The sequence below is a fragment of the Mobula birostris genome, chromosome 8, assembly GCF_030028105.1.
Source record: "Mobula birostris isolate sMobBir1 chromosome 8, sMobBir1.hap1, whole genome shotgun sequence".
Classification (NCBI taxonomy): domain Eukaryota; kingdom Metazoa; phylum Chordata; class Chondrichthyes; order Myliobatiformes; family Myliobatidae; genus Mobula; species Mobula birostris.
The window spans coordinates 42616191-42639397 of NC_092377.1; the positions used below are offsets into that span (position 1 = coordinate 42616191).

General features: G+C 38.5%; 3 protein-coding genes across 6 annotated transcripts in view; 1 reads left to right on the plus strand and 2 right to left on the minus strand.

Annotated features, from left to right (window-relative positions):
• Window positions 1–7148, plus strand: part of LOC140201264 (creatine kinase M-type-like) — a 29413-nt gene extending 22265 nt beyond the window's left edge. Inside the window, exons 7-9 of the mRNA XM_072265070.1 lie at window positions 4689–4812; window positions 5475–5664; window positions 6848–7148. Coding sequence (XP_072121171.1) covers window positions 4689–4812; window positions 5475–5664; window positions 6848–7026 — 493 coding nt within the window. The 3' untranslated portion in view covers window positions 7027–7148. The remainder of the gene's footprint in view (window positions 1–4688; window positions 4813–5474; window positions 5665–6847) is intronic.
• On the minus strand, window positions 5344–12796 carry mrpl57 (mitochondrial ribosomal protein L57). The gene is made up of 3 exons (XM_072265071.1): window positions 12713–12796; window positions 9992–10082; window positions 5344–7852 (listed from the first exon to the last, which is right to left on the minus strand). Exon 3 carries the CDS (start codon window positions 7834–7836, stop codon window positions 7525–7527), a length of 312 nt encoding a protein of 103 aa, XP_072121172.1. The 5' UTR covers window positions 7837–7852; window positions 9992–10082; window positions 12713–12796; the 3' UTR covers window positions 5344–7524.
• Window positions 12797–15653: 2857 nt separating this feature from the next.
• The window catches only part of mark1 (MAP/microtubule affinity-regulating kinase 1), a 193748-nt gene continuing 186194 nt past the window's right edge, over window positions 15654–23207 (minus strand). For 3 of the 4 annotated variants that reach the window (XM_072265075.1, XM_072265073.1, XM_072265072.1), the window contains 2 exons: window positions 20883–20927; window positions 15654–17337 (listed from right to left, as the gene is read on the minus strand). In XM_072265075.1, the coding sequence (XP_072121176.1) occupies window positions 16983–17337; window positions 20883–20927 (400 nt within the window). In that variant the 3' untranslated portion in view covers window positions 15654–16982. The remainder of the gene's footprint in view (window positions 17338–20882; window positions 20928–23207) is intronic. The other variant, XM_072265074.1, reaches the window with a different exon arrangement.

Consider the following 23207-nt stretch of genomic DNA (forward strand, 5'->3'; position numbering starts at 1 on the left):
CTTTGTCTACTGTAGAAACATAGAAAACCTACAGCACAATACAGACCCTTTGGCCCACAAAGCTGTGCTGAACGTGTCCTTATATTACAAATTACCTAGGGTTACCCATAGCCCTCGTTAGAAGCTCCGTGTACCTATCCAGAAATATCTTAAAAGACCCTATCATATCCGCCTCCACCATTGTCGCCAGCAGCCCATTCCATGCACTCACCACTCTGCTTTTAAAAAAAAAAATTACCCCTGACATCTCCTCTGTACCTACCTCCAAGCACTTTAAAACTGTGTCCTCTGGTGCTAGCCATTTTAGCCCTGGGAAAAGGCCTCTGACTATCCACATGATCAATGCCTCTCATCACCTTATACACCACTATCAGGTCACCTCTCATCCTCTGTTGCTCCAAGGAGGAAAGGCAGAATTCACTCAACCTATTCTCATAAGGCATACTCCCCAATCCAGGCAACATCCTTGTAAATCTCCTCTGCACCCTTTCTATAGTTTCCACATCCTTCCTGTAGTGAGGCGACCAGAACTGAGCATAGTCCTCCAAGTGGGGTCTGACCAGGGTCCTATATAGCTGCAACATTACCTCTCGGCTCTTAAACTCAATCCCATGATTGATGAAGGTCAATGCACTGTATGCCTTCTTAACCACAGAGTCGGACCCCAAGATCCCCCGATCCTCCACGCTGCCAAGAGTCTTGCCATTAATACTATATTCTACCATCATATTTGACCTAGTAAAATGAACCACCTCACACTTATCTGGGTTGAACTCCATCTGCCACTTCTCAGCCCAGTTTTGTATCCTATCAATGTCCTGCTGTAACCTCTGACAGCCTTCCACACTATCCACAACACACCCCACCTTTGCGTTATCAGCAAATTTTCTAATCCATCCCTCCACTTCCTCATTCAGGTCATTTATAAAAATCACAAAGAATAGGAGACCCAAAACAGATCCCTGAGGCACACCACTGGTGACTGACCTCCACACAGAATATGACCCCTCTACAACCACTCTTTGCCTTCTGTGGGCAAGCCAATTCTGGATCCACAAAGCAAAGTCCCCTCAGATCACATGCCTCCTTACTTTCTCAATAAGCCTTGCATGGGATACCTTATCAAATGCCTTGCTGAAATCCATATACACTACATTTACTGCTCTACCTTCATCAATGCTTGTTATTTCTTCAAAGAATTCCAACAGATTTGTCAGGAAGTACCTTCCCTTGAGAAAACTATGCTGACTATGGCCTGTTTTATCATGTCTCTCCAAGTACCCCAAGGCTTCATCCTTAATAATTGACTCCAACATCTTGCCAGAGGTCAGACTAACAGGCCTATGATTTCCTTGCTTTTGCCTCTCTCCAGCTTTGAAGAGTGGAGTGACATTTGCAATTTTCCCAGTCTTCTGGAACCATTCCAGAATTTAGTGATTCTAAAAAGATCATTACTAAATGCCTCCATGATCTCTTCAGCAATTTCTTTCAGAACTCTGGGGTGTACACGATCTGGTCCAGGTGACTTTAGGCTTGAAGTAACTTCTGGTATCCTCTTTAATATTGTTGGCTAGCTTATTTTCATATTCCACCTTTACCTTTTTAATGACTTTTTAAACTTGCTTCTGTTGGTTTTTAAAAGCTTCCCAATCCTTTAGCTTCCCATTAATTTTTGCTCTATTATATGCCCTCTCTTCAGCTTTTATGTTGACTTTGACTTCCTTTGTTAGCCACTGTTGTGTCACTTTCCTTTAGAATACTAATTCCTCTTTGGGCTCTACTGAGATTAGTGATTAGTGAGATTGAGATTAGTGTGCAAATTTAAAGCACACGGTATTGGGGGTAAGGTATTGATGTGGATAGAGAATTGGTTAGCAGACAGGAAGCAAAGAGTGGGAATAAACGAGACCTTTTCAGAATGGCAGGCAGTGACTAGTGGGGTACCGCAAGGCTCAGTGCTGGGACCCCAGTTTTTTTACAGTATATATTAATGACTTGGATGAGGGAATTAAATGCAGCATCTCCAAGTTTGCGGATGACACGAAACTGGGCGGCAGTGTTAGCTGTGAGGAGGATGCTAAGAGCATGCAGGGTAACTTGGATAGGTTGGGTGAGTGGGCAAATTCATGGCAGATGCAATTTAATGTGGATAAATGTGAAGTTATCCACTTTGGTGGCAAAAATAGGAAAACAGATTATTATCTGAATGGTGGCCGATTAGGAAAAGGGGAGGTGCAACGAGACCTGGGTGTCATTATACACCAGTCATTGAAAGTGGGCATGCAGGTACAGCAGGCGGTGAAAAAGGCGAATGGTATGCTGGCATTTATAGCGAGAGGATTTGAGTACAGGAGCAGGGAGGTACTACTGCAGTTGTACAAGGCTTTGGTGAGACCACACCTGGAGTATTGTGTGCAGTTTTGGTCCCCTAATCTGAGGAAAGACATCCTTGCCATAGAGGGAGTACAAAGAAGGTTCACCAGATTGATTCCTGGGATGGCAGGACTTTCATATGAAGAAAGACTGGATGAACTGGGCTTGTACTCGTTGGAATTTAGAAGATTGAGGGGGGATCTGATTGAAACGTATAAAATCCTAAAGGGATTGGACAGGCTAGATGCAGGAAGATTGTTCCCGATGTTGGGGAAGTCCAGAACGAGGGGTCACAGTTCGAGGATAAAGGGGAAGCCTTTTAGAACCGAGATTAGGAAAAACTCCTTCACACAGAGAGTGGTGAATCTGTGGAATTCTCTGCCACAGGAAACAGTTGAGGCCAGTTCACTGGCTATATTTAAGAGGGAGTTAGATATGGCCCTTGTGGCTACGGGGATCAGGAGGTATGGAGGGAAGGCTGGTGCAGGGTTCTGAGTTGGATGATCAGCCATGATCATAATAAATGGCGGTGCAGGCTCGAAGGGCTGAATGGCCTACTCCTGCACCTATTTTCTATGTTTCTACTCTGTGCCTTCCAAATTGCTGCCAGAAATTTCAGCCATTGCTGCTTTGTCATCATTCCTGCCAGTGTTCTTTTTCAATCAATTTTGGCCAGCTCCTATCTCGTGCCTCTGTAATTCCCTTTGCTCCACTGTAATACTGATATATCTGACCTTAGCTGCTTATTTTCAATTTCAAGGTGAATTTCATCTTACAATCACTTGCCCCTAAGGCTTCTTTAACTTAAGGACTCTAATCAATTCTGGTTCATTGCACAACACCCAATCCAGAATAATTGATCATCTAGTGGGCTCAACAATGTTGGCATTTTAGAAATACCCCCTCCTGGAATCCAGCACCAACCTGATTTTCCCAATCTACCTGCATGACTATTGTAACATTGCCCTTTCGGCCCTATTTTCTATCTCCCGTTTTAATTTGTAGGTGACATTCTTACTACTGTTTGGGTGGTACTATGTACAACTCCCATCAGGGTCTTTTTACTCTTGCAGTTCCTTAGCTCTATCCACAATGATTCAACACCTTCCAACCCTTTGTCGTATCTTTCTAAGGATTTGATTTCATCTTTTAACATCAGAGCAACACTACCCCCTCTGCCTTCCTGCCTGTCCTTGCAATACAATGTGTAAACTTGGACATTAAACTCCAGCTGTGAGTATCTTTCAGCCACAATTCAGTTACTTTTGCATCACACCTGCCAATCTGCAACTGTTCTGCAAGTTCATCTACCTTATTCTGTATACTGCACACATTCAAATACAAGTCCTGAATTCACCCTTTTCAATTTTGTCTACCTTTTATGTTGCAACTCATCCTGTTGACTGCAATTTTGCCCTAACAACAGTGACTCTTCACTACACATTGCCTTTGTTTGTAAACCAGCTAACTCATCTTCAGCACGATTATCCACCTTTCCTACAATACTTGTATTGAAATATAGGCAGCTCAGGACACTAGTCGCATTATGCTCAACCTTTTGATTCCTAACTTTGCTTGAGGTCTTATCTGACTCCACAATCTCTCCACTAAATGTACTGGCACTCTGGTTTCCATCCCACCACACTTCTACTTTAAACCTCACTGTGCATCATTAGTAAACGTTCCCACTAGGATATTAGTCCCCTTCCAGTTTAGGTGCAAGCTGTCCCTTCTGTACAGGTCTCACCTTCCCTGGAAGGGAGTCCAATGATCCAAATATCTTGCCCTCTCCTTTACATCAACTTCTCAGCCACGTATTAAACTATATAATCTTCCTAGTTCTGGCCTCACTAGCACGTGGCACTGCTAGCGATCCTGAGATCAGAAGTCCGGAGGTCCTGCCCTTTAACTTGGCACCTAACTCCCTTTGCAGAACCTCATCACTCATTCTATCAATGCTGTTGGTACCTGCATGGACCATGACCTCTGCCTGTTCACCCTCCCACTTAAGAATACTGAGGACTCTATCCGAGATATCCCGGACCCTGGCACCCAGGAGGAAACCCCTATCACTACAGTGTGCCTCTTCTTCCCCCTTTCCTCCTGAATCACAGGTGTAATAAACTTATTCCAGTGATGTAAACCATTTTAGTCAAAAAAAAATGTTAGATGAACCAATAGTTTTGCATGAGTAGAGATGACATACTGAGTCTATGTGGACAATTTTTTTTTGACATTAAAAAAAAACTACCTTTTGTTCAGATAGAATCCCATTTGACTTCAAAGATACAAATGATAAAATTTGCATTTTATAGGCACAATGATATGAAAAATTTTATTGTTTGGGTCAATAAAGAAGACCACCTTCGTATTAGTTCTATGCAACAGGGAGGGAATCTGAAACAAGCATTTGTACAGTATTGTTTGGGTCTTAAAAAGGTAAGTAAAACTTCTCCATTTTCAATGAAGAGCCCATATTGAGCTGTACTGTTCTATGTTCTACTAGTCTTCAGCAATGTCATCTACTGGAGAAATTCAGGGGCAGAATCTGTAGGAGGGAAGGAATTGTAGAGTTTTGTAAAATTTTGACAACTCCTTTATTCCCTTTGATGCTACTCCATCAAGTTCCTCCAGCAGATGGTTGCTCCAGATTCCAGCATCTGCAGTCTTCTATATCTCCTAATCTGTCTTTTTATACTTTTTTTTCTTCTTCCTTCTCTTCCTGATCTGATTGGCTTCCAGGGTTCACTGTTTTTCCAGCCACTAGAGTCTGACTTGGGAATACAAGGTCTCTGCTTGTGAAATGTTATTTGAAATTTGTGATCTAAAGAAGTGAAGTAACAAACTGTATTTGCGTTTTACCTACATTTATATTTCCTTTATTTAAGAATCTCCAGTGGTGTATATGTTTCAACAGAAAATGTAGCAAAGCTTCTGGCTACAATCTAAAATAACATCTCAACAAACCAATAAAAATGAACACTTGGTATTAGACTTTAATATTATTTTGTTAATGGAGCCTGACTAAAGAATATTTGCTGATGATTACCATTACATCATACAGTTTCAGAAGACTGAGATATAACCAATTGTTTATTCAGCTTGAAGAAATATACCACCAGAAAAAGCACACCTTCATCTGGAAGGATAACCTAGGTTATGTGTTGACTTGCCCTTCTGAACTTGGAACAGGCATGCGGGCAAGTGTCCACATTAGGCTGAAGTACATTAGTAAGCACGCGAAGTTTGATGAGATCTTGCAGCGACTACGTCTGGAAAAAAAATTCACTGGTACGAAATTAAAAATTCCATATAAAATTACTAATTAAATAACTACTTGAATGTAAACAAGTGGTGAATAGCACCAAGCTGGAAAACCTAGTACTACAAATTGTTGAAGTGTTATTAACAATCTGCATTCATTAAACCTAGTTTATGTCATAACAAACTGACCCTTATCTTACAGCAGGAAAAATCCATTTCTTAAAAGTTCTCCCATTTCTCATCTGTATTGATCAGTATACTTTCCATTTGCTGGCAATATGTTTATTACTCCACACTAATATATTACACTATGCCTATCCATACACTTGTACCATGCTGAATCTATTGAACTTCAATTCTCCATTCAAAATTAACATGTACCTCCATGGTCATAATTTGTTCACTTCAGATGGTCTGACTGGAGTACTTTTAAACACCTTACTTTTAGATATTGTATGTTTTAATACATTTCATTTTTGTTAGTATTGAATTTCCACTCCTATCAGATCACACGACTTTTGTTTCTCTTTTGCCATTCAATAACAGAATAAATAAAAGAGTCAACGTAGACAGCCCTCAACAAAAGAGTGCCTATGCAGACAGAAGCATAATTTATATTTCAATCATCAATTTGGAATGTCAACTCTTGCTTCATTTTCACTGAAGTTACTTCTCTTAGATGTTTCCAGCAACTTCAGTTTATATCTTAGCTTTCTAGCATCCACAGAATTTTGATTTTGTAGTTCAGTATTGTTCTTCGATTTTGTCTTATTAGTCCTGCACTGTCCCTTCCACAACAGTCTGAACCTCTCATCAGGCTTCCACCTCTACCTCAAATGCTACAGCCCTAGAACAATAACATGCCCTGCCTATTCTATCCAATTCATCCTCACACCTTCCCTGCAGCCTCTGACATAGTAGATTGTATAATTTTTTCCTTTTACTAATTATCTGTGAGAACTGCTTTTTTGAGGTTCTGCCTAATCTGTTAAATCATTTAGATCATCAAATATGTTTAGTTGCTTCCAATCTGCATAGCTTTCTGAAGAATTTACTTTGGCTTGCCATCCTGCTGTGTTTTCAATATTTCAGCCCAATATTTTAAAAATTTCTCTTACCATTACTTTTGCATCATATTCAATGAATTCATTAACCTGTTTACTGTACAAGTTACTTGTAATTGAAACTTTGGATATAATTATTTTTCTAGATGCTGCCCTTGCTTCCAGTGAAAGTGAAGTCTGTGATATCTCTAACGCAGATCGAATAGGTTTCTCTGAAGTTCAACTTTTGCAGCTTGTTGTTGATGGTATTAAACTGCTGATAAACATGGATAAATATATTGAACAAGGAAAATCTGTTCATGAACTTATTCCTGCTCAGAAATAAATGTACATATTCAGTAAATTTAGTGAAATGTTCTTCAAAGATGTGATGTGAAACATTTCATGTTATAGTTGTAGACTAAACACAGCATTACACAATACTTAAAAATAAAATTTAAAATTTCCAGTTGCATTTCTTTCACTATTTTGTATACACCTGAAATAAAACTAATTCATAATTCCATGGATACATGTGCTTTTATAGTACAAAAGGTAATTCTATATTCACCTTCTGTTCATATCAACACTGGCAGCAGTGGTAGGTTTTCTAATTATCTAAGGCAGAAACCAGAGCAATAAAAAAAATGTAGTTAAGGTCAGGAATATTTAATTTTCATGTTTCTTAACAGATACTATTTCATCAGGACCAGTGGAATACAAGTACAATATCCCTGATAATGATCATAAACTTACTCTGACCATGACAGGATATTTCATGCACTTTAGAAATCACAAAACCCATGGAGTTTACAATTATCAAGAAGCATCTTCAAAAATGGCTTCAAATTCCCCATTTTTTTGTTGTATTTAAGTGGTTTAGATGATCTTCAACGTACTTTGGTGCAGGGAAAGTTGCAGCTCTGGCAGTCTTGAAAGCTTCCCACTGCTCAGCTCTGCGTTGCTTTGCATGACCTTTTTCTTGTTCCCTTGTCATCCAAGGGCGGCTGAGCCAGTATTCTGTCTCCTTTTCAATCTCCAACCTCCGAAGTACATTGCGCTTCATTTGCCATGTTATCTTTCTCGGACGTCTGTATTTCCCTATCCATTGTTTGCCTGGTATTCCTTTTCGAAGCAAAAATGCTGTAAGGAACATTTTGCTACAACTTTACCTTAAAAGTAATAGTAAACAACAATCAGAATGAGATTTCTAAACATTAAATATTCTAATACAAGTGGAAACTCATATTTAACAAAAAAAATCACTGCAACTAGTGAACAGCTGAAGTTCAGCAGGTGATCCTAAGCTCTTCTTGTACTTTAAGATTTGAGATGTTTTGCAGCCAATTAATTACAATGAAATACTGCCATTTTTATGCAGAGAAATATGGCCAGATATTTGCATATTGCCAGGAACAAGTTGATCTGTTTCATGACTCGGTGGAATATATATCTTCATGATTCTATGAATATGACAGTTTCCCAATAAACTGGAAACTTTTGTATTTGGCTGAGACTAGATACTAGAAACAAAAATATTAGTGTTTCTATTTTGTGGCAAGCAGGACACTAAACCAGAATCTTCACAGTTGGCCATGTCCATTCAACTAAAGAAAATTGGTATTTACCGTATATTCCAGAGTATAAGCCGACCCCCGCATTTTCAAGGTTAAAAAAGTGACTTTTCATTGTTACCTTTGTAAAAGCCAACCCCTTTTGTAGAGGTTTTTGATTTAACCAGAAAAGATCACAAGATCTCATGTACCGGATCCAGAACCTGAAAATTTTGTGAACCAGTACCTGCTAAGAAAACAGGCCTACATGTTGTAGAGCGTTATAAGCAAATTCTTAATAAATAAATCGGGGAGGGAAATTTTGGATTAGGTCTCCAATGGTAAAGAATCCTCTGAAATGTAACCCCCATGAAACCATTTAGCGCCCATCGTAATCTCGTCAAAACATAACACGGGGTGGCGGGATCAGTGTGTGTACTCAGTATTGAGTTTGCAACCACCATGTAAATTGCTCAGAAAATTCTTGCATGGTGTTGTTGTTTACGTCCAAAAATGCTGCTGGATGGACGAAGCAGGTTGCTTGAAGTGGATTAAAGAGGTGTGGCATCGATGTCCCGAAGGTTTCGGAAAGGAAAAGTTGCTACTTGTCTGGGACGTGTTCAAAGCGCACTTGTCAGGTGAGACAAAAGCAGCATCGAAAGATGAAAACACGGACACTGCAGTCATCCCTGGTGGTTTGATGTCCGTGCTCCAGCCACTAGATGTGAACTTAAACAAACCATTCAAAGAATTCATGCGTCGACAGTGGAACGAATTTGACTCAAAAACAGCCAATAAATACGATCTGTCTTCCGTGTATTCGTTTTTCCAAAGTTGGCAGCCTCTGTATAAGCCGACTCCCTAATTTTGGACGAAAATTTAAGGCCAAATTCTCAGCTTATACACTGGAATTTACGGTATTTTAGAGAGTTATGGAAAGGTGCAGAATTATAAACTCTGCAAAATTCAAAGTAACCAAGCAAGAAAGTAAGTCCTATTTATTCAAGAGTTCTCTTGCTGCAAGAAACAAAAAAAAATTTAAAAAGCCTTTGATGTACAGCATTTGATTTTGTATTTTGGGAATATAACCTGAAGTTGTAACCTACAGCTGCAGGCCAGGTCATTCAGGGTGGCCACAGTCAGGTAGTAATTAGCGCAACACTTTACAGCACCAACTGCTGTTCAATTCTCACTGATGTCCATAAGGAACTTCTATGATACACCCATGACTGAGTGGGTTTCCTCCAGGTGCTCCAGCTTCTTCCCACATTAGAATTCACCAGTGTAGGTGGGCTATGCTGGTGCCAGAAGCACGACAACACTTGCAAGCTGCTGCCAGCACAATCCTCGCACTGTGTTACTTGTTGAGGCAAAAATGACACATTTCACTATATGTTTTGATGTACAGGGGATAAATAAAACTAAATCTTTAAATCTTTCTTTGTAGAAATAGAAAACTATGCTGATAAAAGCTTTATATTGGAACAAAGCCTACTTGGAGCATGCACTGGCCATAAGTGTTGCATGGATCTCTCAAGTCACACAGCCTTGTTTGGTGCTGGAAATTTCAATGGAATTGACATCTTGTATCTAACTCTACGAACAAATATCAATGCAACTGAAATCTTGCATCTAACTTTATGAACAGTTGTTAGAAGCATATTATAAATTGGTGGCCCCTCCATATTTACTATCCCCATTGTGAACATTTTTGAAGAAGATCCATCTCCAGCTTTGGAAATTACTGCCCATCCTCACCTTGTGTTTCCTCTGTAAAGATGGTGTTTCTTCTCAAATTGGTCTCATATCTCTCACAGCTTAATATGTAAGCTGTTCCTGTTGCACATTACTGAAACAAAGTTAATGAAAGACACCAATGAGATTCCTGGAGGTGCATTATTCTCACCAGCAACTTCTTAAACCAACCCTCTACATATCTCTGTGGCTTCAGTTTCTGCTGACTTTTCAACATCATACTCAAGTGTCGTACATGGTATAAACACAGCCCCTTCAGTCCTTAATAAACAGACACTTGCCCCAAGAGAAATTCTTCAAAGGCATTTGATTTTCTTTGGGATGCTGCATCTCAAAAGATGACATTAAGTTTCTCATATACAGTATCAGATGTAAATACAATATTAGATGCTCCAATAGAAGACAACTGTGTATGCCTTATTGTAACATGCACACGAGCTGTCAAGGTTCCGAACAGAACCACAGAGATCATGGAAGTCCATGAGCCAGTCCTCATCAGGGTGATCAGAGGTGGGGGGGGGGGGGGGCAGGGTGAGCAACTTTAAATCCCTTGGTGCTAGCATTTCAGAGGATATGTCCTGGGCTCAGTGTGCAAGTGCATTACGAAAAAAAGCATAGCCCAGTCTTTACTTAGAAGTCGTGAAGATTTGGCATGACATCTAAAACTTCAACAAACTCCTACAGATATGTAGTGGAGAGTATATTGATGAGTTGCATTACAGCCTGATATGGAAACACCAAAGCCCTTGAATGGAAAATCCTACAAAAAGTATTCAATACAGCCCAGTCCATCACAGGTAAAACCCACCCCACCATGGACCACATCTGCATTAAGCATGTTGCAGAAAAGCAGCATTCACTATCAGGGACCTGCACCACCCAGGTCATGCACTCTGCTTGCTGCTGCCATCAGGAAGGTGGTACAGGAACCTCAGGACTCTCACCACCAGGTTCAGGAACAGTTATTACCCCTCAGCCATCAGGTTTTTGAACTAGTGGGGATAACTTTCCCTGGCCCATCATTGGAATGTTCCCACAAACTATAGACTCACTTTCAAGGAGTCTTCATCTCATGCTCTCGATATTTATTGCTTATTTATTATTATTACTTTTCTTTGTTTTGTATTTAGAACATAGAATAGTACAGCACAGTACAGGCCCCTCGGCCCACAACATTGTGCTGACCCTCCAACCCTACCTCCCATATAAGTCCCCACCTTAAATTCCTCCATATACCTGTCTAGTAGTCTCTTAAACTTCATTAGTGTATCTGCCTCCACCACTGACTCAGGCAGTGCATTCCACGCACCAACCACTCTCCAAGTAAAAAACCTTCCTCTAATATCCCCCTTGAACTTCCCACCCCTTACCTTAAAGCCATGTCCTCTTATATTGAGCAGTGGTGCCCTGGGGAAGAGGCGCTGGCTATCCACTCTATCTATTCCTCTTATTATCTTGTACACCTCTATCATGTCTCCTCTCATCCTCCTTCTCTCCAAAGAGTAAAGCCCTAGCTCGCTGCACGCTGGTTGTTTGCCCACCCTGTTGGGTGCAGTCTTCCACTGATTCTATTATAGCCCTTGGACTTACTGAGTATGCCTGCCAGAAATGAACCACATGGTGACATACATCTACTTCAGTAATAAATTTACTTTGAATTTTGATATCGAAATATTCCAATTCTGCTGGGGGAAAGAGAAGGATGAAAGTCATCACTCTCTACAGAAGCCTTCATACACTGCTGCAGTTTCTCCACATCCTTTAATAGATTTATTAACCATAAAAATTTTAATTTTAAGGTTAATAGTTATAATTGTCCTGGCACCAACTGTCATTTATGAAAGGTAGTTCCACTTGGATAATGATGGTCAGTTTTGGAACTGTTTCCTACCTTCACTTCTGAACAGTCTTGCTATATCACCAGGTCCGAGTCTCAATGAACAGACACACTGTGAATACTTATGAATAGCTTGAAGCCTTCAAGCAACTCTTATGTTAACCTGTGGGATTCAGGAAGTAAAATCCTTTCTTACCTCAAGGATATATTGTTTGTCAGAAAGGAGGAGACGTTATTAGGCCACTGCTCTACTCTCTCTACACTCATGACTGTGTGACTATGCATAACTCAAACGCAATTTATAAATTTGCAGATGACACCACTTGTTGGTAAAATCTCAGATGGCAAGGAGGTCGTATACTCTTAAAAACTCAACAAGTCAGACAGCATACCTAAAGGGTACTAAACAGATGATGTTTTGGTCTAATACCCTTCTTCAGGATTGGTGTTACTACCAACAGGGAGTGACAAAGAACAAAACAGTATTGCACAGTACGGGCTAGTTGGCACAAGATGTAATGTCTTTGCTCTACCGCTGCCGCAAAACAACAAATTTCACGTCATATAATACAGCGATTAAAAAAGAACTAATTCTGAATTGGCCCAGCATGCTACTAATCAATCTAATGAACGTGCGTTACGATGCCTCCAGCAGTCTACACAGAATGATTACTTGGCCCAGCAGCACCTTTCTCCGAACACACAATGTCAATCATCCCCCTGCAATTCACCTCGTTTTCTACCGATACCATACGTAATTCAGAACTGAGGAAATTGAAGGCCTTATTCTCCCAAAGGTGTCAGCAGACCTACACTGCGTTTCCAACACCACTCGGCTTCATCATAAGCAGAAACTGCACATGGAAGAAGTTAAACCCCGTACTTACCTCCACCGGGCTGCTGCTAGCCGGGCGCCACCTCTTCATAACCTCGAGCTTGATTGGCTCAAACTTCCACAAATTGCGCAGATATGATTAGTTGCTTTCAGTTCCCGTAGTAAAAGGCACCGCAATTGGTGAAACGCCTGATTGGTCGTTTGCTACCGGTGACGAGCGGTGAAAGGGAAGAGGGTCAGGGAAGAGGCGGAGCGAGGTGGTGGTGGAGCGGCGCTTTCTACCGGCAGAGATCTAACGCGCATCACCAGAGCCCCAGATGGATCGTCTTCCAACTGGTTTTATTGGAAAATGCAAATGTATGCATTATATTTTCTATGTATTACAATATTCACTCAACAGTATTTACTCAAATGCACACATTGTATTTTCGATATTTACTATGTAACCACTGCTAGCTCAATAGAAGGTATTGACTATGTAGCCATGACTTTTGACCTGTTCACTATTAATTCATGAAGAGAACTAGAATGAAACCAAGTAGAAAGATAACGGTGGCGAGTAAGGTGATGAAATATGTGGCAGTATGTCAACGCAAGACTAATTAAGAAATAACTGTGGTTAGGGATGAGAGGACATATGGTCTAAAATTAAGTTGGGGAGTAAAACAATAGTGGAAAGTCGAGAGCGGATACATTGATGATATGTAATCACAGGCCGACTGGATATGATAATGTAGCTAAGATAGGAAAATTGCTATAAAAATGCTGTATACAAGCCTCGACGGGCAGTCAGCTACTAGCTTTCTGATTGTCTCAGCTTTGATTTGCAAATTAAAGTTTAAAACGTCTTGACGAGTTTTCTGCGTCTCCTTGTCGTTTGTGAGAAACGAGAAACCACGACAGTTTCGGGTCCGCCCAACACCCGCATCCTCTTAGACCACCTCGTACTCCCATTTCAGCACCCCACCCATCCCAACCCAACCGACTGCCCGTCGCAAACCATAGCATTCCACGCACCCATCCAGTATCAAGCCGCAAACAAACCCACCACCATCTTCTCTTCCTGGCACTATATTTACTTTAGGTCGAGCCGTTGCGAACTTACTCTTTTCATCCACTAGTTATTTACGACTTACTGTTTACACAAAACCCATTCAATTACCATCTAGAGTTAGAATGTCACCCTTAAATATACACTGTACCCCCCCCCAGCTCTTATAGTTCGGAACACCTACGCTGACCATCAAGCTCCGCTCTAATTAATCCTACATTTCCTCTCACATCCCCATCAAATCCGCCAGATATCTCCCCCCCCCCCCAATTTCTCGCCGCATATCTGCACTAGCAACCGATGAACATACCGACCAGCATGTCTTTGAAGGAACCAATGCTGTCACGTGGAGATACTTGTGGAATTGTTCATCAGCAACAGCAGCCACTGTACACTGTCTTGCACTTGTCTCTTTAGAAACTTTCTCTGTTTGCCCCACCAGCTGTTCAATATTATCTACTCAAAACCAACCAGCTCTACTCACATAAATCCAGATCTAGCCACCGAGTTAGTATTTGTCTCTGCTACTTGGCTTCATTTCTCATTACATTTTGTTTGAAATCCTCAGGAAAAACTCTTCTGACATAAAAATATATTTTCCATCCTAGCTAATTCCCATGACATATTAATATTAACTTGTCAATAGAAATGTTGGAAGACAGTAGGCAAAGGATATTTTAGTTCTATAAATCAGCCACATTTTGATCCAGACGTTTAGTTGATGAATTAGTACATATTGTACCATAGAAGAGTCTCAGCCCAAAATGCCAGCAGTTTATTCATTTCCATAGATCCAGCATTTTGTGTTGTACTGTACCATTTAGGATGTTATGGATACAGTCCTAATTAGTTTAAAAAGCAGTTTAATTAGTTTAAATCTCAACCTAATTAGTTTACAAATTGTAACTACAGTTTAAAGGTAAGAACAAAATCCCACCTTGGCACAGTTATACATCAACGTTTGAAAACATGAACAGCTCAAAAACAATGTCTTGGGATAAAGGACAGATGACAACATTACAGAACAGGAAAGAGGCAGTATTGATGACATTATTTAAAGAGAAATGGAGGCTCAGTTCAAGGATACCAAGGTTGTGAAAAATCTAGTTCAGCTTTGGACAATTCCAGAAAGCAATTTCTATTAAAAGCAAAATATTGCAAATGCTGGAAAATGAAATAGGAAATGATGGGAATACTCATTATTGGGTGAGAAAACGATTTGGCATCATCAATTGGTTACCTCTCTGAACCCAGTTCCGCTGCAATGCTATCACCTGAAAAAATTAGCTCCCTGTTCCTCTTTGCTTATGGTACCTTGGCCTGCTAAATATTTTCAGTATTTTGCTTTTTTGAAATTTTCTTTGACTAATAGAAAGTGACAAAGTAAATCAAAAATTAACATAGCGACTTTTAATTTAGTGATTTCATACATGAATATTCAAAACAAATGAGTTTTTTTTAAACTTAAAAGATTGTTGTATAATAATTAAGATGACAAAATGCCATATTCCAGAGAGCAATCTTGATTAAAAGCAAAATATTGAATAATATTTATTTGTTCTATTCTATTTTAGATGCCATATAAACAAGTTTATGATAATTTAAGCTGCAGAACTTTAATGTACAAAATTTGGTCCCATTCGCCACATTGTACAAAGGATGGACTGTTGCTTTCTTCTCTATTTGGACAATACTGTCCATTACTAATGTAATAATCAAGTTTCTTTGAAAGGTTACTTTCTTAAATATGCCATTGTTATGTAAGGAATGTAATCTGTTATAAAAAAAATATGCCATTTTTATGTAAAGAATGTAATCTGTTATAAAGAAAGTAACAGAATGTAAATAAAAGAATGAATGCTTTTATCTTGACATCCAATGATCTGAAGAAAACAATCCTATGAAAAGGTTAAAATGAAATAAAACTTACACCATGTTCCAGTCATTTCAAATTTGTTTTAATATCTTGCACCAGTGAAAATGTATCCATGTACCTTGCACTGAGCTCCTCTCATTTAACATAAAGGGGAGGGGCAAGTATGACTGTCCAAGCATCTTCTAAGACAGCAAGTTCCACATCATTCTGAAACACAACCGCCACTGGAAATAAGCTACATTACAGAGTATTTACAATCCAAAGCTTCAGCCTAAGATTGCTGAATGTTTAGGCAATCACAGACTTAGTTTACCTTCTGATAATCAGAGTGCATATCTGATCACAACATGTATATTGACAGGGTTCGATTACTTTTCCAAATTGTCACAAGAGTGCAGACAGGGTCAAATGCTAATATTACAATAATTACAACATAAAATACAATTGCACAATTAACCTACATGGTTAATTTGGTACAAAACATGTATTAAATGTACCATTACTAGTGGTTTTACATTGTACATCACTAGTAATAAAGGAAAAAAATCCTTTCATTTGTGAAGGCCTAATAATTACAATGCACATTACAGGTATACTGTCCTGGAATAAATACAGGAAATCTGGTAAACTATTCAGTACAAGAGATTACAGTTAGGGTAGGAAATCATACCATTTAACATGTGAGCTTTACTATATTATACACAATTTGAAAATGTGAATGGTGCATATTTGTAATCTCACAGAGCACAAACAAAATGATGAGGACCATCATCCTCAAAGGTGAATGATATTTCCTGAGCAACTTTTCCAAAGCTGTTTTGTGCTATTAATGACGATATCATAATATGGAGGGAATCATACTGGACATCCAGATAACAAAAGATCATAATGGCTTCAGTTTTGTGGTGGAGTGGAAAGGGGAGATCAAATTTCAATAATATGAAATCACAAACCTTTATTTATCTAACACCCAAAATGTAGTTAGTGCTAAAGAATTTCAAGCTCAAAAACACATGGAACATTAAAATGAGCATTTCTGTACATAAATCAGGACACAACTATACAGTACCTGTAGATGTTAGGTATTACTTTTTATTGTACAACTATATGAACATAAGCTGTGACAATGCTCAATATACTTACCTGTACATGTGGAAATAAGATCACAATTCGTTAAAGCTAATTCACAATAAGCCATACGGATCCAGGTTTTACAATTTATAATCACAATATATATAAACTTATTGCGACGGAAATTTCTAACCGTTTATTGGTATGAGGGAGGAAGTGGGATTGGTGGCCAAACTCACGCACATTAGCAATAATACCAGTACATTCATGAGTGAACTGTATATCATACAAGAAACTTCCCTGATCTCATATTACAGTTTTTCTTCACAACTTCAGCTCATTTGCAATTTTGGATGCAATGTTCTTGAATGCTATAGACGTTCCTGATATTCGCTTAAAACGAACACCATTTAGAGACAAACGTGGCAACTTGCAGACTTCCATTTCCCATTGAACCAAGTTGTCCTGTCGAGCATCGCCATGAACACAGAACAAAAGGAACCTTTCTCGTTGCTCATAGTCACAGTTATTAGCATCCAGCACCTTTCGGATCTCTCGCATCATATCATTGGGATCCATTGAACTAGTTGTCTTCATGCTCCATGTGAACCTCAAAGATCTTGGTTTTGCATCTTTGCTGTCATCTCTTTCTTTGTCCTTTGGTTCTCCTGACATACTCCTGAAAGCAGAGACATATCAGTTGTACAGACACATAATGAATATAGATTCTTGGCCTGCTTTTATCATATTTCATATCACCATATTGAACATAATCTAAAAACTCTGCAACTCTCACAAGCTACTCTGATATGAGTAACATGTATGTAATAACTACATTGTAGATAAAACCATTTGCAATTTGCATCTGAAGCAGTAAGAGTTAATTTGAAGAAAGCTCAGCTAAAATGCTACAGAGGTTATTTGGCCAGCTTCAGTATTTTTCTGCTCATTTCATTGTAAGGATGCTATGGCTTGTATTCAAATATTAAATGGTGCTACACCTTAAAGAATATTTTGCATTTCCTATGAGTTCAGATACTAAATATTGGTGTTAAAATCATTATATTTTGAACTACTGTATTACTACTATTGGCCTTTGTTCTAAGGAAGGTCTATAAAGACAAAACTAGATTTCTGTGGGATACACTTCCATTACGTGGTTAAGAACATGATACTAATTAATTTAGAACTCCAGGTACTATAGACCCTGGAAACCAATTAATAAAAGCAATTAGTTCCATTAATACTTTTTATGCAAAACACCAATAATCATCTCTCAAATTAACTTTAAAATACTATTCATTGTCTTAAGGATAATTTTAACAGTTTCTGTCTTTGTAATAGTTAACATGATACATGAAAATCCAGAAATTAGACCCTTTTGTTTTCCAATCATTTATCCATTATACCCAAAAACAATTTGGGAAATATATAAATATTCTGAACCATTAGGTATTTTAACAGCTTCTTTATCACAATCAGAACTTCTATCATGACGATATTCGTGCAGGAGTGAAAAGGTCCAAGGTTCATTCAATTGGCTCTTCCCAGCTGCACGATTGCCCTTTACAACGATATTAGACTATTCTTATCTATCAATCTCTATCGGTTAATTTATAACAAACATCAGTTAGTTTACAGCCAGTTAGTGTAAACACTTGTCACTTTGGGAACACAAGTTTCACCTTCCAAAGTATGCTGTAATTACTTTCATGTTTCATATATTTCTTATACCATAACCCAACATCCATTTAATTTTCATTTTATAGTGGAAACAGCTTTTTCTTGAGAAGATGGATCCTAATGGCAACAGTAGTGTAGATAACAAGTCTGACATAATATTGCTTGAATATTTTTTTAGAAATGAGATTCCACAGTTTTATTGGACCCTTGATGGAATTTCCATGTTAGCTGACATGTCAGAGTTATAACTCAAGTAATTAGGCCTTTATGACACAAATTATCAGTGCTGTGTTACTACCAGATTAATTTTAAATCAGTGAACCTAACTTTACTGAAAACTCTTCAGATGAGCATGCAGGTGTTTCCCTTTGCCCAGATCACTGGGAGTTCACCAGAAATATTTGGCAATATATGATAAATTGGCATACAATATCTCTATAAAACTGTTGCATATTCAATAACCCATAAAGCAGGTATCATAAACAGTGCTATTTTCCCAGCATATTTTTTTTGCATATAAATAGAACTAAAACAATCTACAAAAATCTTGTGGAACAACACAAATTTGATCTTATAAGCCAACCTTCTGTTATCTCATACGGATGACCGATTTTATATTGTGATTACCAAATATTCTTGTACTCCCTTCCAGCAATAAGTGAATCACTAATCAAAATCCTCTAGTCAGGAAAGAGAAGTCTTGAATATGAACTGTAATCTAAGCAATTATTGCAAATGTGGAAGGATCAGAGACAGATCTCATTGCTGATGAAGGTCATTAGCATTTTAACTATACTAGTAATACTGAAGTTTCTCCTGGGCCAAGGATAAAATGCTATTATGATGAGGGGTCTGGAATATGAGGTCAAGATAAAAAAAATGTTCTACTGCATTTCACTTGATATTATAAATTTATAAGATGATGTTTGGCTAAAATTCAACCTATGACATTGAATTTATGAAACCAGAGATGACAATACTGTATATAATATGGTTATTCCTGTAAACTGTCTCATATTCTGAAGGAGGCTTTACTATTGATTCACACTTCAGTCAAGAATACCCTTGTGAGTTGTGCTGCTGCTTCTCTTTATGCAGTTGAGATAAAGAAAAAATACCTTTTGTCATACTTCCACTCTTTAACCTTTGGTGTTCTTAATGATCTCCACATGACTGTCTCCCACCCCTCAGCAGCAATAATTTATATGCTGCTTCTTTGCAACAACATTTAAAAATTCTATTTCTATAGTCTGCCAAAGACACAAAGCACCACCTTTCTGCCATATATCCTGATCACTGCAACCTCTCTGAAGTTACCAACTATTCAAAATACAGTTTGACAAGCAGAAATTTATTTCAACTAAAAGGAGAATTTAAAGCAATTTCATTGCTCCAACTCTGGTCACAAATCCATCCCAACACTAAGACCACTTAGTGCTACCCTTTTAATGGAATCCAGCTCTGCCTGTGCTTATCTGCTGCAGAACCCTCATCTATGCCTTTAAAACTTCCTCATCTGACTATTTAACAGAATAGTGGCTGACCTCACATACCCTCAGTAAGTTTGAATCATCTAATAATTTCCCTTGTCTATTAGCACATCCGATCCCATTCAACCACAGCTAGAATGCTGGAGGAACTCAGGAGATCAGGCAGCATCTCACCCAGACTCGTTACAGTTTAAAACTTGCTGACTTGCACTGTATTTTGGGTATGAGTTGAGTTTAAATTCTCAACATTCTTTTCAATGCCCTTTCCCTCTTAATTACAGCCAACTCTTCCAGTGCTGTAACAGCAAAATTTGGCTTCCTCATTTCTGCCCTCCTGCACTTCCATCACTTCACCTGGTGGCTTTGCTTTCAACGGCCAAAATTCTCTGGAATTTCCTTCCCTGTTTTCCTATTCTAAAATGCAGTATAAAAACCTACGTTTTCACAATTCATTAGGCCCTTTCCTAACATCCTTAACATATCACAGTGTCAAATTTAGTTTCTTAATTATCCTGTGAAGTTCTAGGGATGTTTTAATGTATTAAGTATGCTACAAAAATGGAAGTTGATGTTTGTAATGAAGGATGGACAAAATGGCTAGCAAAAAATGCCAACCTTTGGATTCTTCAAAATATACAATTTATCTTCAGCTTGCTGGAACAGCAAGAACAATTTAAACAAGTGGCCCACTATTTTATTCAAAATATAGGGTATCATTTAGTTAGAATGCACAGTTTCCATTAAATGCTTCACAACAAGCTTCAGTTTCGGGAAGGAGAACTATAAAACAACATGCTTATTATTGATATATTCAAGAAAAAAACTCTTTAAAATCTGTGTCATCTATGTCAGAAAATGTTTACTTCAAACTTTTTGATGGTTTGTTGCCTTTTTATTGCACATTAGTGAATGAATACCCTTCCCTTTCCAGGGAAAAGAAATGCACTAAAATGCATGCCATATTCTTGCTAAAAAATGGTGACCTTTACTAATACAATTTCAGCAACCAAAATAATCATTACACATGACAATAATAGCAGTGGCACCTCACCTTGCAGTGTCAGCTCTGCCACTGCCTTCACCTTCACTCGGGCCCCTCAAAAGCAATCAGAATTAAGGTTCAGTGCAAATACAGGAAACAAGGTAACATATTAGAGGTCTGAAAAATGAAGCTGTGAATCCAGATCCCAAATACATGACAGCAAATTAACACCATGGGCTTAAAAAACTGCACAAAAACAAACAACAGTCAAAATTTAATACTTCCTGAATATGGTCAACTGTTATATTCTTCATTTAGGACTTCAAGGTCTGGACCATTGTTGTGCAAGTAGGTTAAGAGCAAGTGGAGGGAAGAATTCCATCTGTATCCAAAAATGAATCTTCAGTGTTTCTATTTAGCATCAGTACAGTTATTTGACTAGGTAGCAAAACACCATTTTTGTGGCTTAAAATCAATGTAACAAACTAAAACATATTATAACCCTGGAAAACATAATCCATTATAAATAGACTGAAACAACACATCTGCTAGCAAAACTTACTATAACATCTACTGTATCAAGCAGTTTGTTGTAATGTAGTAAGTGTCAAGATAAACCTGTATTTGTTCAAAGAATATCACCCCTGTTGCAGACACTAAAGACACAATTTACTCTCCTCCTCCTCCATTCCCCACAAAATGAACTTAAAAGTTAAACAAGTTAAATTTATGCTTTGCATCTTTTCCATCTACAAGACAAAAAAAAACACAGGAACTCAGTTTGAGCAAAGGTAGTTGTTTAACTGAGTTAGAACCCTGACCTCCAATGTTAAAAATTCACAACCATCATTCTTCGGTTCATTTTCTTCATTCTCAACTTTTACATTTCTTCCATTATTGATTGCTTTGAAGAGTTTTAGAATTAATATTTGTTGCACAGTGCCTATAAAAAGTATTCAGTCCCCTTGGAAGTTTTCATGTTCTATTGTTTTATGATATTGAACCACAACAAATTTAAAAATTTGGCTTTTTTTGACACTGATCAACAGAAAGGTATTCCTTTGTGTCAAAGTGAAAATGGATTTCTGCAAAGTAATCTAAATTAATTATGAATTTTAACCACCAAAATAATTGAATAAGTATACACCCCCTATAATATGACACACCAAATCATCACTGGTGCAGCCAATTGGTTTGAGAAATTGCATAATTAGTTAAATGGAGATCACCTGTGTGCAGTCAAGGTGTTTCAACTGATTGCAGTAAAAAATACACCTGTATGTGGAAGGTCCAACTGCTGGTGAGTCAGTATCCTGACAAAAACTACACCATGAAGACAAAAGAACACTCCAAGCAACCCCGGGAATAGGTCACTGAAAAGCACAAGTCAGGAGATGGATACAAGAAAACTTCCAAGTCACTGAATATGCCTTGGAGTACAGTTAGGTCAATCATCAAAAAATGAAAAGAACATGGCACAGCTGTAAATCTGTCTAGAGCAAGCAGTCCTCAAAAACTGAGTGACCATGCAAGAAGGGGACTAATGAGAGAGGCTACCAAGAGAGCTATTGCAACTCTGAAGGAGTTACAGGCTTTAGTAGTTGAGATCAGAGAGATAGTGCATCCCACAACTGTTGCCTGGGTGATTCACCAGTCACAGTTTTATAATATAGAATCACTGTGCATTTAATTTGGATTTTTTGACACTGATCTACAGAAAAAGGCTCATATCAAAGTGAAAACTGATCTCTACTAAGTGATCTGAATTAATTACAAATATAAAACACAAAATAATGAACTGCATAAGTATTCTCGCCCTTTAATATGACACACCAAATTATCACTGGTGCAGCCAATTGGCTTTAGAAGTCACATAATTAGTTGAGACCATAAGACACAGGAGCAGAAGTAGGCCATTCAGCCCATCGAGTCTGTTCCACCATTCAATCGGGCTGATCTAATTCTTCCAGTCATCCCCACTCCTCTGACTTCTCCCCATACCCTTTGATGCCCCGGCTAATCAAGAACCTATCTATCTCTGCCTTAAATACACCCATTGACTTGGCTTCCACAGCCTCTCGTAGCAACAAATTCCACAGATTTACCACCCTCTGACTTAAGTAATTTCTCCACATCTCTTTTCTAAATGGATGTCCTTCAATCCTGAAGTCATGCCCTCTTGTCCTAGACTCCCCTACCATGGGAAATAACTGCACCATATCTAGTCTGTTCAGGCCTTTTAACATTTGGAATGTTTCTATGAGATCCCCCTCATTCTCCTGAACTCCAGGGAATACAGCCCAAGAGCTGCCAGACATCCAGTTAAATGGAGATCGCCTATGTGCAGTCAAGGTGTTTCAATTGATTGCAGTAAAAATACACCTGTATCTGGAA